At 41.3% G+C, this 24,772-nt stretch overlaps 1 protein-coding gene across 2 annotated transcripts in view; it reads right to left on the bottom strand.

The window, feature by feature from the left end:
* The window catches only part of lrch1 (leucine-rich repeats and calponin homology (CH) domain containing 1), a 117,881-nt gene extending 98,192 nt beyond the window's left edge, over positions 1–19,689 (bottom strand). For both annotated transcript variants that reach the window (XM_050049651.1, XM_050049652.1), the window contains exon 1: positions 19,296–19,689. In XM_050049651.1, coding sequence (XP_049905608.1) covers positions 19,296–19,521 — 226 coding nt within the window. In that variant the 5' untranslated portion in view covers positions 19,522–19,689. The remainder of the gene's footprint in view (positions 1–19,295) is intronic.
* Positions 19,690–24,772: the final 5,083 nt, after the last annotated feature.

Below are 24,772 nucleotides of genomic sequence, written 5' to 3'. Positions count from 1 at the left end.
TAGCATCATACTGGCATCCAAACATCTCACTCACTCTCACACACACATTCAGTAACTGGTTCTCCATGATGAGCACACACACTTTCCATACCACTCTCCTCCAGGCTTATCCTAATGCACCATGAAGCACATGCCAGCATGTATAAATAAGTCTGCACATATGCTCATAAACACACACACATAAAGCAAAATAAATCCACATCCACACAGATGGAAGCTGCGGCATTAAGTGAGATCTGTTCACATTCGGCATCTGGCAGCTTCACCTGCTCAGGTGTGACATTAAATGACACACACGGCGGTGGTGTTTCGGTGTGGGTGGTGTGTTATGATTTAACACACATAATCATGTGAGGTTATTGCTTCATGGATATTTTCAGTCTGGTGTTTCAGTCATGAAGATTTGTTGGATGTTGAGCATCGATGTGATGAGACTGCTTTCATTAAGAAACTATTAACTTTATTTTTATCTCAGCATACAATGAACAAACTGTTTAACCATCACGCTGGGTGATTAATAGGATTTTATTTTTAATTCTGATTTTGACTTCCAGTGTAGTATACTGAAGAGAAGCAAAATGAACTTTAGACCGACATGCAGAACCGGTCAAAAATATTCTCTGCAGTTAAACAATTAACAGTCAACCGCTGACATCGCAAACTGGACTACTTGCACCTGACAACAACAATATTCTCAGGGAACTGCTTTGATTGCACTTTGCATTTCCTCATATTTATTGACACTAAATATATTTCTATTTTTCTATAACTGCACTACATGTTGGTCATTACGCTAAAGGTTTGTACCGTGCTTTTTATCTTGTTCTCTGCTTGTTTTTGTATCTTATTCTCTGCACGTTATGTTCATTTATTCATTCTTTTGTCTTGCACCAGTGACGAGGGAAGTTATGTTCCTGGGCACTGTATGTAGACGGATGACAGCTACGTTCTCTCATCTCTTATTTTGAGGGTTTTTTTCTATGCCACATACATGAGAGATTAAGTGTGATTCATCAAGTGTAAGAAATCCATCTAAATCCACCACAAACACAAATCAACAGGGATTATGGGTAAAGAGAGATGGATGCAGATCCGTAGATGCAAATCAAATCAAAATGAAGGTCCTGTTCCATTTCTGTCTTCTTCACTGGCCTGAGGAGGTAAATTAGAGCAGTGAGCATGGACTAGTTTACTGTTCAATAAACAAGCTCCCTGTGAGTCAGGTGGTCAGGGTGTAATTACTCAGAGTGAACCTAAACAAACCAAATGTAAAAGACTAGAATTACAGCCTCACGGTTGTGCGCCTCCGCGCATCACTCAAGTTGCAGTTACATTTTACATCCATGTCTGTGAAAACACGGGTGCTTCACACACATCTTCCCTCCAACAGCACAAGTGACCTATACAATCAGCACAGTTTCAAGGTGGACACCCAAGATTAGCAACACCAATTCAGTATCAGAGAAAATGTCTCCGCTTCTGCTCCTGCGATATGACATTGAATAATGGCCAGAAAAATGTTTTATGCAGAACATTATGATGTCACAGTGAAGGCAGTTTGCTATTTTTTCCCCAATGCAGATAACTCACTTTTCTAGCCATCCAACAGTATGGTAAAACATGTTTTTTGACACTTTTATTTGGTCCTTTTTTTCAAGAAATACCAGGACATACCAGGTTATGGATTGTAGGCAGGAGGTGCTACTACAGCACTTGGTAATTTTCAAGTAATTTACCTTTATTATCAAAGCAGACAGCAAAGGGAGGTAAATTACATTTTAAGCAATGAGGATGGCAAACCCACCCAGCAAACATGTTCCTTATTCCAAAACATTTGTTATTGATTTTGTCCATCTTGCGACATATAAATTATTTACCAATATTAGTAGGAAATTCAGTCTGTTCATCTCATGAACCTCTTTTATTATCAGTCATTTCAAGCCAGTTATCTACCAGGGGTGGGAATCACCAGAGGACCCACGGTACGATATTATCACAATACTTAGGTCACAATACAATATTATTGCGGTATTAAATGTATCACGATAAACTATATTATGATTTATCACCTTTATTTTTCCAACTGCAAATTATTTCCTCAAAGGAAAACTTCAGACATCAGTTTTACCTCCTAAAATAAAGTTTTCAGTCTGTTCATCGACTTTAATCATTTTTATTGCAGCTAAATGTGACACAGAGCAGACAGACTGACCAACACTGTCATAACACCTGTCAGAAATGCTGCATACACCTGACAGACTGAACTGTGGGCAGAATTAACACCCTCTATGACACCATATTAAGCGCATGAGCAAAACACTTCACATGCAGGTATCCCGCTACGCGTTGTCTGTCTGTTTTTGTCAGCAATCCCCCATTGTGGCAGATCAGCCAAATAGGCCTGTCGCGATATGCGGTAAGTCGGTTAATTGCACGGTAAATTTAAAGGGAGACGGTAACTTTTCCGGCCGTGATTAATTGCCATATTCATGTGTGTTTGTTTCCCTCGTCTCTCTCCACCAAAGAGACTGGACGACAAAAGCGTGCACTGCCGTGCATCGTCTGGCAGCCAGGTGAGTTGGTTCATTAGCGTAATGAACGTGGGGAAAGCTTTTGTTATCGAGTGTCTTTGTCTCTGTGGGGGAGGCGGGGCTATGGGCTACACACACACAGTGCGATCTTTGTGAGGGGGAGACGAGGCGTTGAGCAAAAGAGAAAGACGGGGAACTTGTTCCTAAACCAAATGCCACGGCCCCTGTGTGGGAGTGTTTTGGATTTAAATCAAATGACAGAGGGGAGCCCAGTAATTTGGACGAGCCGGTGTGCCGGGTTTGTTCTAAAACCATCTCAACAAAAAGAGCAAATACGACCAACTTAACTGCACACCTGAGAGTGAGAGACTCAGTCTATTTTCTTGTATTTATTTATTTATTTCGATATTTTTATGTGTTATTTCGGATATTTAAATTTTCTTTTTTGCATTCCTAAATATTCTTGTTAAATAAATGTTTATTTCTCTTTAAAAGGGTGTACTTGCATCAATATGCCTTTATTATCATTATATAAGTTTAAAAAAAGGTCTAAAAACAGCAAAATTACATTAATAAAAATGCTCTTAAAAGCACAATATTACGCAATGTTATCACATATCACAATAATTTCTGATGCAATTAATCGCCCAGTAAAATTTGTTATCGAGACAGACCTACGGCCAAATAAAGTGACCCGTATGTCCGTGGGATCTGCAACCCAAGAATCTGCTGCATGATTCCCCAGATATTTCCCCAAAACAACTGTATCTTTGGGCAGGTCCAGAAAATGTGATGGTGAGTCACCTCATCATCTCACACTTTCTCCAACACGTACGGTCTGTAGATATAAGTTATGTTTCGAGTTTAGGAGCAGTCATGGAGTTCAACTGCGTTTTACTACATCTGAAACCACCATTTAATCTAAATGATCTAAACATCTTTTACGTGATGAAATCTTTTTCTAAAAAAGCATACATATTTTGATTATTAAAAATGGTGTCATTTAAACAACTAAATTGTAACAAAAATACATATTTGTTACTTTAATTAAAAATATATTTTTATATCAGTATTTGCCAATAAACAAACCTCAGTGCACAGCCATGCTAACAGCTTTGTGAGGCCCTACTTCAGCTAAACATGCTCACAGTGACAATGTTATCATGCTGATGTTTAACAGATATGATGTTTACCATGCTCACCATTTTAGCTTGCTACAACAGCATGCTAATTAGCACCACACACAGCAAAGAGTAGCACCGAGGCTGATGGGAATCACATTAATTCTGCAGGTATTTGTTTGTAAACCAAAGTATTGGACACATTAAAATTGTCATGAATGTGCTGGAGCAAAGTCGGGGGGTCACCCTGAGGATTTATCCTGTAGGAAACATGAATATCTGATAAGTCTTTGTGCTGCAGATGCAGGTTTACATCACCACACAGACGTCAGGTCTGTGAATGTGTGTTTGTATTTTCTGCTCCACATAACGGCTTCAGAGAGCTGCTCTGATCTCAGATGAGAAACACTGACAGAGAAAAAAGCCTCTAAAGACCTAATTTGGGCACAAACACCCACAAACACACGATATGACCTCATCACATCACTGCTGCTCTGGAGTGAATGAAGTGGAGATATACGGAGACAATAAAAGTTCACAAACATGTGATGTAATGTGTGACATCATCTTTAAGGTTTCTCACAGCTCGCGGTCACAGTCTGACTCACCGGGGTCAGGTATCAAAAGAAAAGACCACTTCCTGCCTGGCTCAGTGATTTAGCTCAGAGGTCGGGTGTCCCTCAGTAAAGTCACGGCCTCCTCGGATTTACAAAGATCCTCTCTAAACAGAGGCAGTGTCACTGTCATTACAGAATGATGGACTAAAAACATGTCTGTTTTTTAGGAGGGTTCATGTTTCATGTTGAGCAAGAAAGTTGATTCTTGACTCTGGGAACTGGGAACAAAAAATTTCAAAATAAAGTAGACAATATGTGTTGATGTTTTCACTTGGCATCGATGATATTGGATCGTTGATCACTGAAACGATAAATCAATCCAGATCTCTGTATCGTTACTCTCTCTAATTGATTTGTGTTGCCATTAACAGTTCAGACATGCTGAGTTGTGCCGACTTAGGACTGAGATGGACCACCTCCAGAATCGGGTCAAAGTGCACCCATTCTCGGAACCCATCGACTGTATTCGGCGTCTGACTTTCGGGTTTGTCTACAGACTCTACATTCACTGAATGTAGAGTCTGTATATAGAGACTAAAGTGCACCTGACCGCCTCCAAGTGTGCTGCAGCATCATCGTTCAGGGATGATTCATTAAATGGTAGCTTAATTCTCCTCTTCTAGATCCATTTTGTCATCTGATGTTGAGCAAAATCACGACAACAGCTTGAAAATCTAGGACGATTAGTGGCTGACCACAAACAACAACAAGGTTCTGCTTTTAAACATCATCAACTCAAGATAAGCGCGTCATCAGTTAGAAACACACACTGTTGTATGGAGATGCAAATCCCTGCCACTGACGCACTGAGTCAAACCAAGTCATGCCAGCACATGGTTACGGCCTCTAAAACCAGGAAAAGACAACACTTAAGACATCAAAATATCCAAGTCTAAGACGATATCTGGTTTCACATTAAGATAAGATATGATATCGCTATATTGCCCCGCCCTAATAATAACAATGCTGATTACTGGTCATCTGTAGCTGTAGTACAGCTTTGAGGGGTGGGGTGGAGGGTCCTTGGTTTTCCCTGACAGGAAAAGATCAGAGCTGTTGCCTCCTGAAAACAATGAGGTGGGGAGCGGTCACTTCCTGTTTCTGTGCTGGTGAGAGGCACCACCTCACAGTGTCATTACAGAGAATCACAACCACACCCGTCTTCAGGTTTGTCCAAGACTCTGAATTAAGACCTGCGAAACTAATGCGGGACAAGTGATAACGTTAGCAGCTAGCTCGAAGCACCCCTGCACCACAAAGAGTCAACTAATCAATTATTATCCTCTCATAAATGCAATCAATCAAATATTAGCCTATATATATATATATTACTATATGATACATATTGTTTCAATGGTGGCAGAGTTTTATAAAGTGGTTTGAAGATTGGTTTAAAAAGGCAAAAAATAACAATATAAAAACTATTTTTACAGTCAGCCTGACAGGAAATGTGCTGACCACCTCCATTATGATCCATATTTTACATTATTGTACACTATAGCAGGTCTCTGCTGTAATCCAGCCTGACAGTCGACCTTCATTCTCTGCTGTCTGATTGGATCCTATTATTTTCTCCTCTCCTCGTTCACTCTGCCGGGTGTCTCTGTGGCTGTTCGCTGCTCTGAGAGAAACCATTAACTGCTTCATTAACTGCTTCATTCACTATGTATGAGACACTGGCCCTCCCCCCTTACAGCCCTCTGTGAACTCCACTCCCATCAATATAAAGGGCTTTAAGGTAAGGGTTCATGTTTAAGTGTGTATTTATGAGGTTAGAGGTCAGACACTGACCTTAACTTAGGTAAATAACAGGGCTGTTTTGGTCTGTGAAGGAGAATAATTTTACCAACTGTATCACTGAATATCAAACTATAAATTATTATTTTGTGTTAAATTATCAGAATTTGTAAATAAAAGAGCTTCATGACATGTCCAAAGAAAATACTCTGCTGTAGTTTATGTGGTTCATTTCAATGTCCTCACAAGTATTAATAAGACAGTGTGTGTGTGTCTGAGTGTGTGTGCTTGTGTCCCAGCTGTCGTTACGTTCAGGTGTGGCGGGAACACTGAGCGGATAGACCCTCCTCTAACCCAACACCACGCCACATTCCTGAGAATCCACAGCTTCCTCTGTGTGTGTGTGTGTGTGTATAGAGCATGAATTAAATGGAAGGAAGAGCTGTGAGGTAGAGGAAGTGAGGGTGGTAAACTCTGGGCGGTGTATCATGCCTCAGGCACACATCATGTATCTGTCCACACACACATTACAAACATGCTCCGTTCTCATCTGACCGCATCTCTTCAAACATCCCAACATGACAAAAATTAAGTTTAGTTTTACCTCTTCGATGAATTAAAGACACTTGAGAGGGAAAGATGTGTTACAGAGCTGGAGGAGAGGGTGTAAATCCTTCCAGCTCTTTAGTCATCAGCAACACATCGTTAACTACTGCTGGTAAAGTTACCAAAAAATTATGGAGACTCATAGCAGGGATGCCACATCAGGGTTTCCGACACGTTCACTTATTTGTGGCGGCCTGCCACGATAACACATCTACCGCCACATATTGATTGTCTATTTTTGGAGCTGGTTCATTAGGAGCACTGTTGGAATATTTATACTGTTCAGTTGTTCATTGCGTGTACTCTAGGCGCAGACGGAGCAGCAGAATGTTGGGTGCAGTGAAAGTGAGATGTAACTGTTCATTGCGCTGGATCTAACGCTGTGTTCACACCAGGCGGGAATAAAACAATTCACGCGAATGAATTACATGTAAAGGTAATGTAAAGATGCGATTAGAATTAAGCGGCACGAATGAAGTGAGTGGCACGATTTCCCATTATACGCTTATTAGTGAGAGTTGAAATATCTGAACTTCAGCAACCAATTCTGGCTGTGATAGCCAATCAGCATTGAGATCCTCCGGGGACGTATGATGGCCAGGACGTACCTGCGGAAATTTATTCAGCAATTCAGCAATTTCACATGTGTATGAATCAAGTCAACACAAAATATTCTAGTGTTCAAACTTACATGAATAACGTGACGTGAATTCACAACATAAAAGTTTGCTTTTATTCGCCTCTGCAGCAGGTGCGTCTCTCATCCATTAATCTGATCGAAACAAACAAACAACTCACAGAGAGTTCTGCCTGCGCTGCATTCACAGACCTGCAACAACCTCAGACTTTAGAAAGAAAACAGGGAATGATACAAAGGGATACACACCCACAAATAAGAAAAACAAAAATCAATGCATCCTTTAGTTAAAACAATCCAGTTAATTATTTCAGTACCTCTTAATAAATAATTAACTGAGACATAGATGGACACCAGCTGAACTAGCATCATGCTAGCTATCATACAGGCGTCAGATAATTCACTGGATGACCTCCGCATCCGCATCATTGTCCAATGAGCGAACAGGAACTGTAATATCCTTCGTTACGCCAAAACTGGACAGCGACTATTTTTCGAATAAGGACTGGTGTGTCAGTGGGAATTTAAGGTGCTGTCCTGTTCCTCCCTGTACAACACCTCGAATCACTTTTGTGCATGGATTAATTTTGTTGTCATTTGACTTATTGATTATTTGTTTCAAGAAAGCCACCGTCATAAACTGCATGACAAGGTAACTGAAGGACAGTAGCAGCCCCACCCACGTTGAAACACTGTGTGCATTAACAGACATTTGTGATGTTAAACAAAAACAGAGGTAAGAGGACAGAAAGTCGACTGAATGAGTGGGACGATGTTCTGATCTGAAATTTACTGCACAGCTATTTTTATCTGGATTTGTGTGACTGATGTGAGCAAAGAAGGAGGTCAGTGAGAATCAAATAAAATCCTGCAGATGGTTATAATGTGAATCACAAACATGTAATCTTATGTAATCTCTCGCTGCGTGGTTCAAACACACACACACACACACACACACACACAGGGGATGTTGTTTCTTTCAATATGACTCATACAGACATACAGTATAAAGCTGAACTCTGCTGTGTGAGTTTGTGTGTGTGTGTGTCCACTGAAAAACTGCCAAACACTGCAGAAATGTGTATTGTCTGGAGCTGGGAATGTGGGCTGCTACTGGACACAGTACGCGCACACACATACACACACACAGACACACACACACACACACACACACACACACACTCACACAGATACACGATGTTGATACAGACAGTCATGTTCTGCAGCACCGTGGGACAGAATACAGTAGAAGTCAGTAGAATAGAGTCTGTCAGGGTGTCTCTGTATCATCGCTCCATCTCCAGGCAGCAGTATCTGTCACAGTCCTGCAGCCCAGAACTGAACTCATGAATCACACAAACCTACACAACTAAAAGACAGTCATCTGCAACAATTTCAATCATCAATGAAGTCATTTTTTAAGCATCAGTTTAACGTGACAGTAAATTGAATATATTTGGGTTTTGGACTGTTAAGCAGCATCAGGCCGGTGTAAAACGTTTCAGACTGGGTTGATATTAAGAACCTCTTGAAAGCTGGCACAGAAAAGGCACCAGAGCAGCACCCAGCGCCCAACACCACGTTTTCAGGGTGGTTACAGACGCAGCATGTGTGCGGCCCCTGTTAATAGAAACACACAGTCTGACAAAAGTTCACCTCTAAACAACGCACCGCATCACCTGCAGCCAGTTAGGACACCTGATCAAATCCAAAATGTTGCCATATTGGAGCAGTTTTAATTTTCTTGAGAGACTCCACCATGTCTCCTCTGGTCACCCCAAAAAACACATGAACGTTCTAGTAAACAAACCCAGCATGCACAGCTCTGCTCTGCCCTTCCCATCACTACTGAAATTTGATCTTTTCTGGTTCCCTTACTCTGAATATTTGCTGGTTAGAGCACTCGTCTTCCATGCAGAAGGTCTAGGGTCCGAATCCTGCTGAGGTCGACATCAGCAAAGGCATGCGGTCACAAAAGGTTCCCACTGCCGAATCAAACAGGATCAGATTAATCTGAGCCAAGTCCTCAACGAGGGCGCGTCTCAAACCCGTTGTAGACGGGAGGTTCCAGATGTAAAAGCGGATTCATACCTTCGACTCCTCTGATATTAAACTGAGTATCTTTGGGTTCAAAGACAAAACAAGACATTTGAATATGTCATCTTGGACCTGAGGAAAATCATGATGTGCATTTTCAATATTTTGTGACACTGCTGGACCACGCTGGTTAATCGAGCAAATATACCTCACATTATTACCTGTTGCATCCTGTAACACACATAAAACCCTAATTAAGCAGTCTTGGTTTGGAAATCACCCTCCTTTACTTTCTGTTTCTGGACTGAGGTGATGTCCACCATCTTTAAAAATCCCCCAGAACTCCAAGCACTCAGTGTTTCCCCTGAGAATATAATCATTAGTATTGCCATCTACTTCCTTGTTCACATTCTGCTGTTAAAGATATGACAGGCTACAGGAGTATTTGTTATATAAAATGAAACAAAAACCATCAAGAGATAATAACATATAAAGAAATGAAACCTCTCGCTGACCTCATCACAGCAGGTCAAACTGAAGTTACTCCTCAGAGCTGAACCACCTGTTTACATCTTAAACCCTCAGCAGGTCGGCGTTACAGGACAACACCACCATAGCAGTTTCGGTTGATACCACCATGTGAGCTGAGACAGAGCAGACTGACCGGTTGGTTTGGTTTGGAAATCACTTTCTTTCACCTTCCTTATCTGGACTCAGGTGATTTCCTCGATCTTTAAGAGGTATTCAGTGTTTCCTCCAGATTGCTCCATCATCACTATCTGTTACGGACAGACTCTAGGACTACAGTCCAAACCCCAAAGACAGAAAGTTCTCACTCTTACAAAGCTGCTGACAAATTCAGTCCAGCATGGCACCTAGACATGCAGAGACTATAAATATAACATAAAATGAGTCTAAAGAAGTTTGTCATCCAACTGCTTTATGAAAATATTGGATTTTTGCATTAATGTGATGACATACTTTGATTTGTTAAATATTTGATTGACTGTATTGACTCTAAAACAGACATACCTATCTGGTTATTTATTCACAAAAAATACACAGCTAACACCCTGACATAAAATGACATTTCTATTCACTCTGTCCACCCCATTAAAACCTGAATCTGTAAGTCTTCATGGGTCCAGACCAAAGAAAGCCTCCTTAAATGCATCATGTATAAATCTAATGTGACAAATAAAGCCGATCCGAGTCAGACCAAGAGACATAAAGCTATCCAAAATGTGGTCGACCAAGACTGAGAGGTAGTAGCAGTGCTGAACTGACATTTGTGTAACGGGGACAGGACCATGGGCAGGATGGGTGTGACATTTTGATGACATGTTATGTGTGCGACCCACTGCTGGAAGATATAAACAGCAGCTAACAGCAGTTAGCAGCTTACTCAAAGACCAAAGACAGCGGTCAAAAATGTCCGTAAATTGGAAGACAATGAGGTACAGGAGCTCCTTATCCTCTGAGCATAGAAGGAGATCAGCCGCCATATAAGAGGGACAGGAAATGATTGTAATTGTCATGTTATGCCATTGTTATTGCTGCTGAAGTAGGGCTGGGCGGTATACCGGTTTGTACCGAAAACCGGTATTTATTTTCGTTATGATATGAATTTTTCATATACCGCAATACCGGTGAATAGCCCAAACAACGTCCGGAACGTGCGCGGCGGGAAAGTGTTTCAGCGGGGACCCATTTCACCGCTGCACACCACAGGCACGCTTCAGCGGGTGAGAGTGAGAGCATAGAAAAGTTTAGAGGCGAGAATGGCTGCCGGAGATAGTCCTGAAAGCAAAGCAACTGTACACGATGACCCAGAAGAACTCATACCAAAAGAGCAGTGTTTCCCCTATATGCAACTAGCAGCGGTGCACCGCCGTTTACAATTCTCCTCTGCCCTCTGTATCGCGCATGGCGGAGTTTCGCCCCGAAAATTTTGTCATACCGCCCAGCCCAATGCTGAAGCGTGTTATATGTTGCACTCAACACTTAGGCCATTGTGCACATTGATGCCTTCTTTGTTTCATTCTGTGTAAAAATGTAAAGGCGGCATAAAGAAGGGCCATCATAGCTCTATAGCGTGATCTCTGTGTAAAAAGGGCTTGTGACTTTTTACATCCAAGGGCAACACCATGAACGTCCTCCAGGAGAGACTGTCTGAAAACATGCTGTATCCACACATATAAACAATATCACAGCTCATCCGTCTCTATAACAGCCAGCCTTTCTCTCCATGTTTGAGCTTTTTCTATCAGACATGGTGAAACAACACGTCGTACACGTTAGATCTTTTCCAGCATGGAAGGTGCTGGTGGGACGAAGTTTGAAGAAACCAGCTCCAGTTTGTGTTTGACTACAAGTTGAGGCTTGTGCTGCTGCTGATATGAAACTAGGCTGAACCACAGTGTGTGTCCATGCATGTGTGTGTGTGCTTGTATTTTCAAAGTACGTGTGCATGCATGTGGCGCGCCTGAATAAACTGCTCCTGTGTGCAGCTCAGCAGATTTTTGTGTGTGTGTGTGTGTGTGTGTGTGTGTGCGTGTACACAAGTGTGTCCACCACGTGTCACAGTGACTCACTCTGTTCTCTCTCATCTACTTTCATGGGGGTTGATCACAGCTCTCGTGTGATCAGAGACAACTCCATCTCCAACACTGGAGGACCAACAAACACTGTTTACAACCATCACTGCAGCATGTTAATGATCTGATAAATAAAGATGATGTTGTCCTTTCATTAATGACGTGTGCGCTCTTCACAGCTGGTTGCTATTTCTTTATTTGTTTCGTCCAGATGTGTCTGTTTGTCGCTAAATAATAAAACTATAACAACTGCACGTGCAACTCTGCAGGTCAGATTTATAAAACCAAATCGCCCTCAGGGCTGTACAACTCTGCATCGCTGCATGTTTGTAATTCAGAGAGCTACGACACCGATGATGTACACAGCTGCAGATGAGATAAAGTGAAAGCTCCTGCTGCAATCAGACCTGAGCTGGTTAAGATTCACCCTGTGACTGTCTGGAGATGGAGACGCAGAGGACAGAAATGATAAATATATTTACCAATCGTGCAGAAGAGGGAAGGTTTTATGAGAGGAAACAGCAGTTAAGATACCTGCTGTCAGCTCAGACACTCAGTGATCTAACAATTAGAGGAGACACCCATCTCATGTCTCATGTTTTACTGATAAACCATGAAGTGACAATTAATTTAGACACGTTCTCTTCTCTGATACGTCCTCTACCTTCCTGACAATGCTTCCAATGTTAAATCATATGACGCATCCACCTAAACACAGACTTAACAGCAGTGTCGTCTGCTGGTGAGAAACTTTCATTCAGCTTCATATTAAATCTGAACAAATGCTGTCTGACTCATCAGCGTCTGAACTGCTGCCACAAACTCTCAGGAAATCAAACTGAGTCTCCTAACGAGAAAAATGTGATGCTGTTTGTTAGTGAAGGAAAGAAAATGAAATCTAAAGTAACAACAGAAATCAACCCCCACACCACAAGGCATTATGGGTAGCAGGAGACAAAGAGGAGATGCACTTCCTCATGCTCTGAAAGCAGATGGCTATAAAGTTTAATAAATGTCCTAATCTTAATAAATGTGTCAAAAAAGTCTGAATGCACAACGAATATTGCCGAGACAGTTAGTTGATATATAATCACATCTCTGAAAGAAACTTAAAAAGTACATTAATTGATGTTTATAATCGAAAACATGAAACATTCTTAGTTCTCTAATGTGAGGGTTTGTTGTTTTTCTGTTCTATAAAACACTGAACCGAATATTTTTGGACAGATGGACGGACAACACAAGAGGTTTGACGATATCACAGTGGAATCTGAGAAATAATGTATATTGTTTGAGAGAGTAAGTTTAAGAACAATTTATAGAGATTAAACTGTTATTTAATATAAAGAAAACAGTGGTTGGAGAGCTTACTGCAGGTCCGTGAACGCAGCACAGGCAGGACTTAGCAGCAGTTTGTGGAATTTTGAGTCAAGGGGTGGGTTATTGATCAGTCAATCCGATCAGAGCTGATCAGATGAGATCTATCGATGACAGAAGCAGCTTTTGGTAAGTGAAAGCAAACTTTTTAGACCCGGCGCAGTGAACGGTTAAATTTCATTGCGCCTGACGTTCTGCTGCTCCATCTGTGCCCAGAGTACGCTCTATGCTCCGAGAGCATGGAGCCATGAGTTACCAAACGGTACATATGTTCCAACAATGCACCTAATGAACAGCCCAGCTCCAAAAACAGAAAATCCAAACATGTCGTCTAGGAAGCCCTGGAAAAATCAGCAGTTTAAATGGACTTGTACTTGTATAGTCTTCCTGGTCCGCTCACCACTCAAAGTACTTACACTACGAGACACTACGAGTCACATTCACCCATTCAAACAGATGGCCAAGGCTACCATTCAAGGTGCCACCTGCTACTCAGCTTATACACACTCACACACTCATGGAACAGCCATCAGGAGAAATTTGGGGTTCAGTATCTTACCCAAGGAAACTTCGACATGCGGACTGGAGGAGCTGGGAATTACACCACTGATCTTCTGATTAGTGGAAGACCCGCTCTACCTCCTGAGCCACAGCCACATGATCTTGAAAGCAATCATTAGTTTGAGGCCCTTATCAGGGTGTGGGTGCCTGACCACAGCCCGAAGAGACCCGACAGGTCGAGCTGGGTCCAGATAAATATTTATTGGGTTGGGGTTGTGTTTGATCTGTGACAGATCCACTGTCTGTAGGGCTTCTTGCTGTTCAGTGCTGGGTGGTTTTTATTTACCTGACACATGAACGCAACACATGGGCTGTTTCATATAAGGTAACGTGAGATAGGTAATGCTGGAGGATGTCAAACTAAATATGTCATCACGTAATGTTACCTGACACTTGGTGTACTTGCTCAGGACCTTCCAGCCTTTTTCAGGTATCAGCAGCAAACGTAACTTTAGTGTTGCTAGAAGACTGATTGAACAGAGGACAGAGCTGTGGATGCTGTCACCTTCCTCCAAGATATCCCAAAATAAACCACGATGAATGGATTATGTTAATAGGTCAGTTAACAGCAGTCACAGTTCAGGAAGAGTTTGTGGTGATAAAGACTTGACGTATATAAATGGCAAGACTCAAATGTTATCATTCAAGCCGTTGACATTGCGTAATGTGTGTTAGACATGTGTTAAAACTATCTACATACGCCTACACAAAACAATGCCCTTTGAACGTCATTTACAATCTGCCATGTGTGTAATCACAGTAAAGAGGCAAGCTGTAACCATGGTAACAACAACAGCGTGGCAGGGAAAAACTCAGTGCTTCACTCAGTGTGTTTATATGACATCAGAGAACATCATTGGGAGTTGAGTTGGGAGTTCCTGCATGAATACAGACAATCGGACCCAAACTAGCTTTGACCCAGAAGTTGAATAGCATCAAATGTGTAAGAGAAGAAGCTGGTAAGAACATGGGGAAATCTACATCCAGAGCCGTGACTTTTTGGACGGACGAGGAGACAGTTCATGTTGTGTCAGCTGAAAGAGTGAGACAGAGACAGAATGGTGATTGTTTGGTCTGTGACATGAAAAGGTCGCCACCTATCGTAGCAGAGTCGGCCATACTTCCGTCAATGAATCAATTCCCCTCCCATCTTGTATACTGGAACAAGGACAGTAGTCCGATCAAATGGCCTAGTCAAGCCTTAACTGTAGCTTGACTTAACTGTGCATGTAAACATACTACGTAACATCACATTAACTGTGCCAGGCTTGGGTAAACAGAATGTGTGTTGGGTTCAGGCTCGGTTACTCCTCTCCTTGGCTCGGTCGGGTTTGGACACAAATATGCGACCCAAGCTGCACTCCAGTCCTCATCGGGGTCTCTTACGGGGGAGCTTTCAGAAAAAATGTGTAAGAGCATCTGTCCTAGATTGGATTGGAGACCTTTAATCAGTCGTAACGAGCGGCCATAAAAACCCTGATTTAAGCTTATAATTAACGAAACACACATTTAGCACCAAAACTGTAAATAGAAACAGATCTAACATCCAAACCAACAGATAGGAGGAAGAAGTACATCGATCCCCCAAACTGCACAGCCACAGACGACGCCACTGAGCAAGGCAGCACTGCAGTACGACGCTGCATGAAACAGGATGACAGCATGTGTATTATCTGAGCAGAGATATTAAAGCTCTGATCCAACTATAAAGCAGTCCAAATGAAGCACACAGCCTCAGCTCTCTCCCTGCCTGCACTTCATGCTGCTGTGTTTCTGCAGACATGACCCGCTGTGGTTATGTAAGCCACATTTCTTTTTTAGTGTACATAAACAAAGTTAGAGAGTGAAGTAAAGCAACATAACGTCACCGAGACTTTTCAGTCCAACTGAAACACGGCTGACCTTGATATTCATGCTGCTGTGGAGGGAACAGACTCTGGCCAGATGAGTCGGTGCTTTCAGTTTTACACACTGAGCTTCAGAGACGTCTCAGGTGTCAACAGCTCAGTATAATGGAGGTGAATGGGATTAAGTTTGTCATTGTCTTTTTCTAATTCCCTGCTGTCAACTCTTTACTTTTTGGCATGTGTATATGTGTAATTTGCACCTTATTGTTAACTTGTTTACTCTCTGACACTGTGTACATTTGCACCTTATTGATAACCTTCACTGTTTGTATTGTGTTTAATCTGTACTCTGTATATTTGCACTCTTTCCAGCTTTGTATTGCAGCTGCTGCACAACGATTTCCCTCAAGATTAATTAAGTCTTATCTTAATAATTCACTGTCATTCATCCACTTCCATTTTTCAGAGAGATCATTTCATGACAACAGTTCACAGTGAGGTCAATTGTTTAAAACCCTGCGGAGCACAAACTCAATTCCATTCACCTCCATGTATCAGGATGGCAGCAGAGCTCTCACAGACTGGATAAATTCAACCAGAACTATCTGCGTGGACAGATACCACTTGAGGTTAGTGATAAATATATATAGATTTGAAGTGAACTGTCCCTTTGGAGTGTGATGCAGCTGCTGACATTATGTGACCGACCTGCAGCCAAGTCAGTGCTGATTTACAGCACATTAAAGCAGATCAGCTTAACCACCTCCTCTCCAAATCTGTGCACATATAGCTGCACATAAAGCTGCAGCATATACTGAAAACTACTGCTGGCATGTGGAGGTCAGTGCTGCACAGAGGACCTGTACTCTGCACGTGACTCGCTGTCTAAATAAATGCAAACCCTCGGTTATGATCAAAATACTGCGAACAGGAACTTATCAGTGCTGGCTTTAAATACACAAAGTTCACCAAACAACTCTGAGCTCATGTTATTATGGTTTCACATCTCTAACCAGTAAACTGTCTCAGAAGGATCAGTGAGCAGTGGCTGTTGCTCAAATGTTGCTGTTATTTACACTGGCATTTATCTTCACATCAACACACCCATTCATGTATTATATATACACCAGTTTATCCTGTTCAGAAGGGCATGGGGCTGCAAGGAGGAGGGGTACACCTAGACAGGTTACCAGTCTGTCACAGGGCCACACAGACAAACACACATTCATGCCTGCAGGCAAATTAGAGTTCTGTGGTAGCAGTGAACAATCTGCAGAGTTGGAAACTGAACGGCTAAAAATGGTTTCATGAATCAAACACTTCATGGAAAAGGAGAACCACCAGTCAAGTGCAGTTTCGTATGCTTTAGCAAACTACTGGTGCTATTGGTTTGATCATATGTCACCATACAGCTCACTGTGTGCAGCCAACATCAGCCTCTTTACAGCCGAGAAACCACTGATATTAACAAAAATCTCATCATAAAAACAAACCCTCGGCTCAGATCTTTAACTCAAAGCTCCAGTGTGTCGGATTTTGGGGGAAAAACTGGCAGAAATGGAATATAATATAATAAGTATGCTTTATTTTGTGTGCAAACACCTGAAAATAAGAGTTGCTGTGTTTTTGTTACCTTAGAATGAGCCGTTAACACATAGGGAGCGGGTCCTCGTCTACAGAGATCACCATGTTGCATCGCCATGTTTCTGCAGTAGCCCAGAACGGACAAACCAAACACTGGCTCTAGATAGAGACATTCACGTTTTGGCATTTTCGCGTTGGGCACTATAGTTAGCAGGTGCATGCGCTGTGTAGGGACAGTGTGTGTGATAGGATCCATTTGTAGCACAACTAGCCAAACTTCAGCGCGTCCATGTCTAACAAAGTCTATGACAGCTGCTCAAAGTGTAGCTCGTCATTTTGTCAGCAGGTCCGAAATGCACAAACACGAACCACTCTTTACAACATAGGCATTTTTACTCTGTGGGCATGAGGTCACAGCAACTCCAGGAAGTCCAACGTCACCCTGCTTCACATCCTGCAGAGCCTCGGTCACACTCCGATGTCTTTTTATCCTCTCTCTCCTTGTCTGCTCTTCATGCATATACTTCGGCGGTCAAATTAAAAAGCAAACTATACTGTAGACTATTCTGGTTGTTGTACCGTCTCAGAACTCACGTTTTGAATGTTGTTTTCCTGCAACACGTGAAATCTCATAACATTTCAGAAAGAGACGTTTGCTTAAAGGGATAGTGCACCCAAAAATGAAAATTCAGCCATTATCTACTCACCCATATGCCGACAGAGGCCCTGGTGAACTTTTGGGGTCCTCACATCCCTTGCGGAGATCGGCGGAGGGAGCGGCTAGCACACCTAATGGCTGACGGCGCCACAGAGTAACGTCCAAAAACACATAATTGAAACCACAAAATATTTCCATACTGCTCATCCATAGTGATCCAAGTGTCCTGAAGCCCTGACATAAAAAGTTGTTTGGAAAAAAACGTCATATGAACTCTGTTTTTAGCCTCACTGTAGCCTGTAGCTCTGACTGCTTCTCTGTGCTCCACGTTCACGTGTGCTATAAGGCTCATGTAACCACTGTTCATACTGTGGAGAGTTTTATTAGTAAACTGTAACTATAAAATGAAAGGATGTTTTGCTGCCTCTCACAGCAGCTGGAGTCTGAGAAAAAATAACTTCATTCACTGGGCCGACTGCCGGCAACTTTTAAGGTGGAACGTTAACTTGTAATGTTACTCAATGCATGAGTTGATGACGTGAATCCATCAGCACACCTTAAATTTCACTGTGACAACTTTGACCATCACTTTAGTTTTTATATGACACACACGTTTAGTAATGAGTGGATCTTCAAGAGTTTCAAAATATATTTTAATTTCGGCTGGATTATGTGAAGGTCATATACTCTAATCCTCACTTCCTGTGGGCTACAGCAACACTAAACCCCTGAGCTTGCCTCCCTTTAACTCTAATAATACAACTTACTACCAACACCATTTCTCCCACTGCCTTACACTGGTAGCTGTGACGTAATCTGTGCTCTGATTACTCCCTGTGCAACAAAGATCCATAAACTGTATTCTTGTGAATAAAGCAGAGTGTGTCTGAGCCCTCCGTGCCTGTTTACAACCGTAAATGGATTAAAAAGGAAGTGGTGGGGAATTCCGCTGCAGGCCCTCTGAACACTCAGATCCTGTACACTGGAAACTTGAGGAGCCTTTCCATGAGTGTCTCATACATGTGTCCATAAATCACCACAGACAGGTCATTACTGGTGTCGGTGTCACCGCCAGTAACACCCAGTGGAGGAGGTGCATCCAGCTGTGCATCCGGTCCAGGTGAGGCAGAACTTCGGGATGCATTTATCCCATAAAGGGTACATACACACACTATAGGCAGGGACCACAACACCACCGGGGTCGCGGGTTTGACTCCCGGTGCGGCTCAATGAACACACACTGATTTACACCAAATAACGGAAATTCCAGCACCACACAGTCAGTAAGGAACCACGCTGCTGTAACGCGTTACTGAGACTCGTTACCGCCCAGCACCGGCGTCCTCCCGGTTCTGTTTCTAACCAGATGACAGAGAGATGCCTACCTGCTTCCACCGTGTCCGTCAGGTCGTGGTTGGCGGCTGTCCGGGGAAACTCCTTCAGCTTTCGGGAGCTGAGGTTGAGGACGCCGCTGGCCGCCGCCTCCTCCAGCGCCCGCTCCAAGCCCCGGTTGGGAGGCAGGTTGGCGCTGCCGATGTGAGCCTGGATCGACGGGGAAGAACCGAGCTGGGAAAGAGGAGGACGAGCCGACTCCGGTCCCAACGTCGCCATAATGTTCCCCCTCTCCGCTGTTCTCCCGGTGTGCGCGGCGGTTGTATATCCGTTAACGAGAGAGCGCGTGCAGGGGCAGCTAACGTTCAGGCAAACAGTGGGACTTCTTCAGGCGTGCCGAGTCGTGCCGTGCCGCGCGGTCGGTTTCCTCTTTGGTTGTCGCCGCCGCGTCCGCCTCCCTGTCTGCGCGGTGTGTGAAGCGGCGGGGATAAAACAGCGACGCGACATCCGGCCATTGGCTTTCAAAATAAAATACCTTTAAATAAATAAATTAAAATTAAAATTAGGCTAAATAATAATGATAATAATAGTTTTATTTTTATTATTATTATTATTGTTTAAAAACTAAATATATATATATATATATATATATATATGTATATATAAAACATCTTTCAAAACAGTTACAAAGTGCTGTACGATAAAACTAAACACATTTAAAACATTTAAATATGGCTTTCAAAATAAAATACATTTAAATTAGATATCACTGCACCTCTTGCATCTTTACTTTTTGCAGATAATAATAATAATAATAATAATATCATTATTAAAATCAAATATCTATGCACCCCTTGCGTCTTTGCTTTATGCAGATACTATGATAATACCAACAACAATTTATGATATGATGATGATAATAATAATAATAATAATAATAATAATAAAGAATAAGAAGAATTATTACTATTGTAATTATTATCATCATCATCATCATCATTATTATTATTATTATTACTATTATTATATCATAAATTGTTGTTTGTATTATCATAGTATCTGCATAAAGCAAAGATGAAAGGGGTGCATGGATATTTTATTTAAATAATGATAATAATAATAAAAATAATAATAGTAATAATAATTATAATTAAGAAGAAGAAGATTAATTATTACTAATATTATTATTATCACATATAAAATATTTCTGATTCTGATTCTGACAATAATAATGACTGTAAATAAATCCAGCTTGAAAGAAAATAAAATTATGAGAAAAATGCTGCAGTTGTGTGGTTGGGTATATATCTGTATATCTGGTCTCAATACGGCCTCAAAAATAAAGGTTTATCATAATAAAGTATGATTTTTTTCATTATTACCCTAGTTAACTTCACAGAATGACTCTCATTCTATTTCTATTGGTACCTTACATATTTTATTTTGAAGACAGGCCCTCTACATTTCCGGTTTCACATTCATTTGACTTGACGCAGCCCACTCAGTGCGGCTGCGCAGTGGACTGTGCGTCTGAGAAACAGCAGGGAAACTAAAACAGCGACTAAACAGTGACATCTGGTGGACAGAGTCAATGCATGCTGCGCTTCAATATACCTGAGTGACGCTGTGGGTTGTTTCTAACACCTGGACCCTAAATCCTGGGCCTCACAAAAACTGCTGAATATTTAAGACTCTGTTTGCAGACTCATAACAGGAATCTTATCAGGTGGAGGTCTGTGGCTTAATGTTGCACATTACCAACTTCTGGAGGTCATATTATCAGTAATTATATGTTCACACCATATGTCATTAGCTCAGCTGCAGAGGGGTCTGGTACGATCCTCCTAAATCATCCAAACCAAATGAGGAAGAGCTGCTCTATGAAGCACTTCCTTTAAAGGAAAAGTTCAACCTTTTAAGGGAATACACTTATTCACTGTCTGCCCCAGAGTTAGTAAATGATCGAAACACATGATGCAACTTTATTTTCTTTCCTTTTTTCATGTAAATATCACAAAAGTAAAGTCAACATTTCACTAGAGTCCACATGCTGCAGCAACATGTTGCACAACTTTCACTTATTCTGGCTGAACTGAGCTGGTCTCAGTTTCATGTGGGCACTTGCACACAGTGTCACTTTCCTGTTAGTTTAGCACCAGCACTGCCCACAGTCGACCACAATAACACAAACAGCTGTGTGGGTGTGCAGAGCCTTTAATATACTCAAAAACTAAATTGTTATCCTGCTGAAAGCCACTTTAATCAAGTGTTCATGTGATCTGTTGTTAATGTATATCATCATTATCATCACTGCTTAATACTGTCACCAACATTATCACACATGAACCTGTGGAGAACATGAACGTCTGAACCAACCGCCATTAAATATCCACCCAACAGTTGTTGAAACATTTTGATAAGAACTACAGATGTGAACCTCATGGTGGTGCTACAGGAGAGGATCATCAGTGTCAAACGAGTTCACCCTCTGCAAACCAAACTAATGTGCCAATCTATGAAGTAAAGGGTGAGATATTTCAAGGGGAAGTTTGACCAGATTGTGGCGCCAGATGGAAAGTCAGAGGATCAGCAAAGTCAGTAAACTCTATCCTCTGGGGACCATGAATATCCCAACGACATTTCATCCCAATTAATCCAATAGTTGAGCCTCGCCGCTAGTGTGGTTACAAAAAAAAACATGCAACACAGAAGTACACAGCAGAAGCTGAGCTATCTTTACTTAAAGTTACTGAACTAAAAGTACGTCAAACCCTAAAACACTCCGATAAAGCATCTCTGGTATAACCCAAAGCTTTCATTCAAATTCAAGGACCCAGTCTGAAACACTGGACTTCTGTTATCATGTGCAGTATCCCAGTCCAAGCCAACACACGGTACATCACCAGAGTTATTTGCTCTGACTTTATAAAGCAGCTCTCACAGGCAGAGTTGTTGAACAAACGTCATGAGTGAAATCAGTTTGTTGCCCCTTTAAACAGAGGGAACAGCTGCTGCAGGTTTAAACACTCAACACTTACACTTTTTAGGATGAAGGCTGAGGATGAGGAGTTTTTTAATAGTGCTGATGGGATTTTGTACAGACACATAAATAATACTTTTTTATTACTCTTAAATAGGTGAATGAGAACTTTTGTTAAGTAAAATACTGTAAATGGGACAAAATTTGGTACTAAGCAGTTTTCGATGCTTAAATTTTGGCTGTCAAAAAAATTTTCTTGGCTTTTTCAGTTCTGTAACGATGCCAAAACTTTGTGAACTTTGCCAGTATTACTTATGCAGATAAATTAGTCATTGGTTTTTAATATGAATAAGAACAAACAACACATTGCTGAATAAATGTTTGTGAGGTAAAAGCAGCCTGGATTCACCTCTGCACGCAGAGAGACAATCTGCTTTGTGTTGAAGGTAAAAATCTTTATTTACTACCAACTGTGTGTGTGTGTGTGTGTGTGTGTGTGTGTTTGTGTGTGAGACAGTGGGAGAGCTCCATTGGGGAGCAGGAATGCTGAGTCAAGCGATTACATAACAAGCTTACATCAGCAGATACACAGTGCTGATCACTGATTACAGTCGGTGTGCCAACTCCTGTTTGGACTTGTACACTTATGAGGACCTTCACTGATGTAATGTACAATACATCCCATAGACTCTAACGTTAACCTGCAGTCTAAATTTAACCCCAAACCACGTCTTAGACCTCAAACAGCACTTTGACAATGTGAAAACTGAAAGAAAAAAAAAAATTCAATTTCCCAAAAATGTCCCAACACTCTAAAAATGTCTTTACTTTCCAAAAATCATTGAATTCCCATAATGGATTATTGAACAAGCCTATTGGGCACAGTCTCAGGGGCCCAAAGTGTCAGGGGCCCCTCACCTTCACCTTCAAAATGTGACTCAAAGAGACACACACTAACGAGAGACTCAAAATGACCACAAAGAAACACAAAGCAGCTACAAAGAGATGTAAAACAGCTGCAAAGATACACAAAGAGACTCAGAAAGTCTAGGAAAAGGGGGAAACAATCACAAAGAGACTCAAAGTGTACACAAAGAGCGTAAAGCAACAACAAAAAGACTCTAAATTACTACCAAGCGCTACAGAGAGACATATATAACCACAGAAAGATGTGTAACGACTACAAAGAGTCACAAAACCATAACAAAAAGAAGCTAAATGACTTTCAAGTTTGTGTTTCTTGCTCTTCTGTAGGAGAGGTGGGGGGCCCTCACCATGTCTGTGCCCAGAGGCCCGTTGTCTCATAACCCATCCATGTTCACTCCCCCCACTTTTCAAAAATGTCCTCACTTTCTAAAAATGTCCTCACTTTCTAAAAATGTCCTCCCCGACTAAAAATGTTCTTATTTTACAAAAATGTCTTAACTTTCTGAAAATGTCCTTATCTCCATTTCCAAAAAATGTCCTTGCTTCCTAAAAATGCTCTCACTTCCTACATGTCATCATTCCCTATAAATGTTCTTACTTTCTAAAAAAGCTCCTCACTTTCCCAAGAAAAATTCCTTGTGTCCTAACACTATCCCTGCTCTCCAAAAAATGTGCTTCCTAAAAATGCCGTCATTCTCCAAAGATTACATAAATTTCAAAAAAATGTCCTAACATTCCAAAAAATTGCCCTGCTTCCTAAGACTGTCCCCACTTTCCAAAAAGTGTCCTCATTTCCTAAACATGTCCTCACTTCCTGAACATGCGGTCATTCTCTAAAAATGTCTCACCTTCCCAAAAAATCCTTGTTTCCTAAAACTATGCCTGCTCTTCAAAAAATGTTCTTGCTTCTTAAACAAGGTGTCATTTTCCACAAGTTTCCAAAAGTGTCCGAACTTTAAAAAAATGGCCTTAAACTGTCCCCACTTCTTAAAAGTGTCCTCACTATTCTCGCTTCCCACACGTCATCATGCTCTAAAAATTTCTTGTCTTTTAAAAATGTCCTCACTTTCCAAAAAGATAAGATTCCTAAAACTATCTCTGCTTTCCAAAATGTCCTGGCTTCCTAGAAATGCCATCATTCTTCAAAGATTACATAGATTTTCCAAAATGTCCTAAATTTCCAAAAAATATCTTTAACATGTCGTCATTCTCTAAAAATCTTCTCACTTTCCAAAAGAAAAAAAAATTCCATGTTTCCTAAATCTATCCCTGCTTTCCAAAAAATGTCTTCACTTCCTAAACTTGTGGTCATTCTCTAAAAATGTCCTCACCGTCTAAAAATGTTCAGATTTTCCAAAAGTTTCCTAACTTTCTTAAAATGTCCTTACCTTCCAAAAAATGCTGTCATTCTCAAAAGATTACATACATTTCCAAAAATACCCTAACTTTCCAAAAAAAAAATGCTTTGCTCCCTAAAACTGTCCCCTCTTTCCATGAAGTGTCCTCACTTCCAAAAAATGTCTTCACTTCCCAAAGAAATAGCCTTGCTTCCTAAAACTATCCTCACTTCTTACACACGTCATCATTCTCTAAAATGTTCTTCTTTCTTTCTAAAAATGTCCT

Source organism: Epinephelus moara, chromosome 7 (genome assembly GCF_006386435.1).
Source record: "Epinephelus moara isolate mb chromosome 7, YSFRI_EMoa_1.0, whole genome shotgun sequence".
Classification (NCBI taxonomy): Eukaryota; Metazoa; Chordata; class Actinopteri; order Perciformes; family Serranidae; genus Epinephelus; species Epinephelus moara.
The sequence above is the reverse complement of the archived record's forward strand: the minus strand, read 5'-3'. Positions and strand labels throughout refer to the sequence as shown.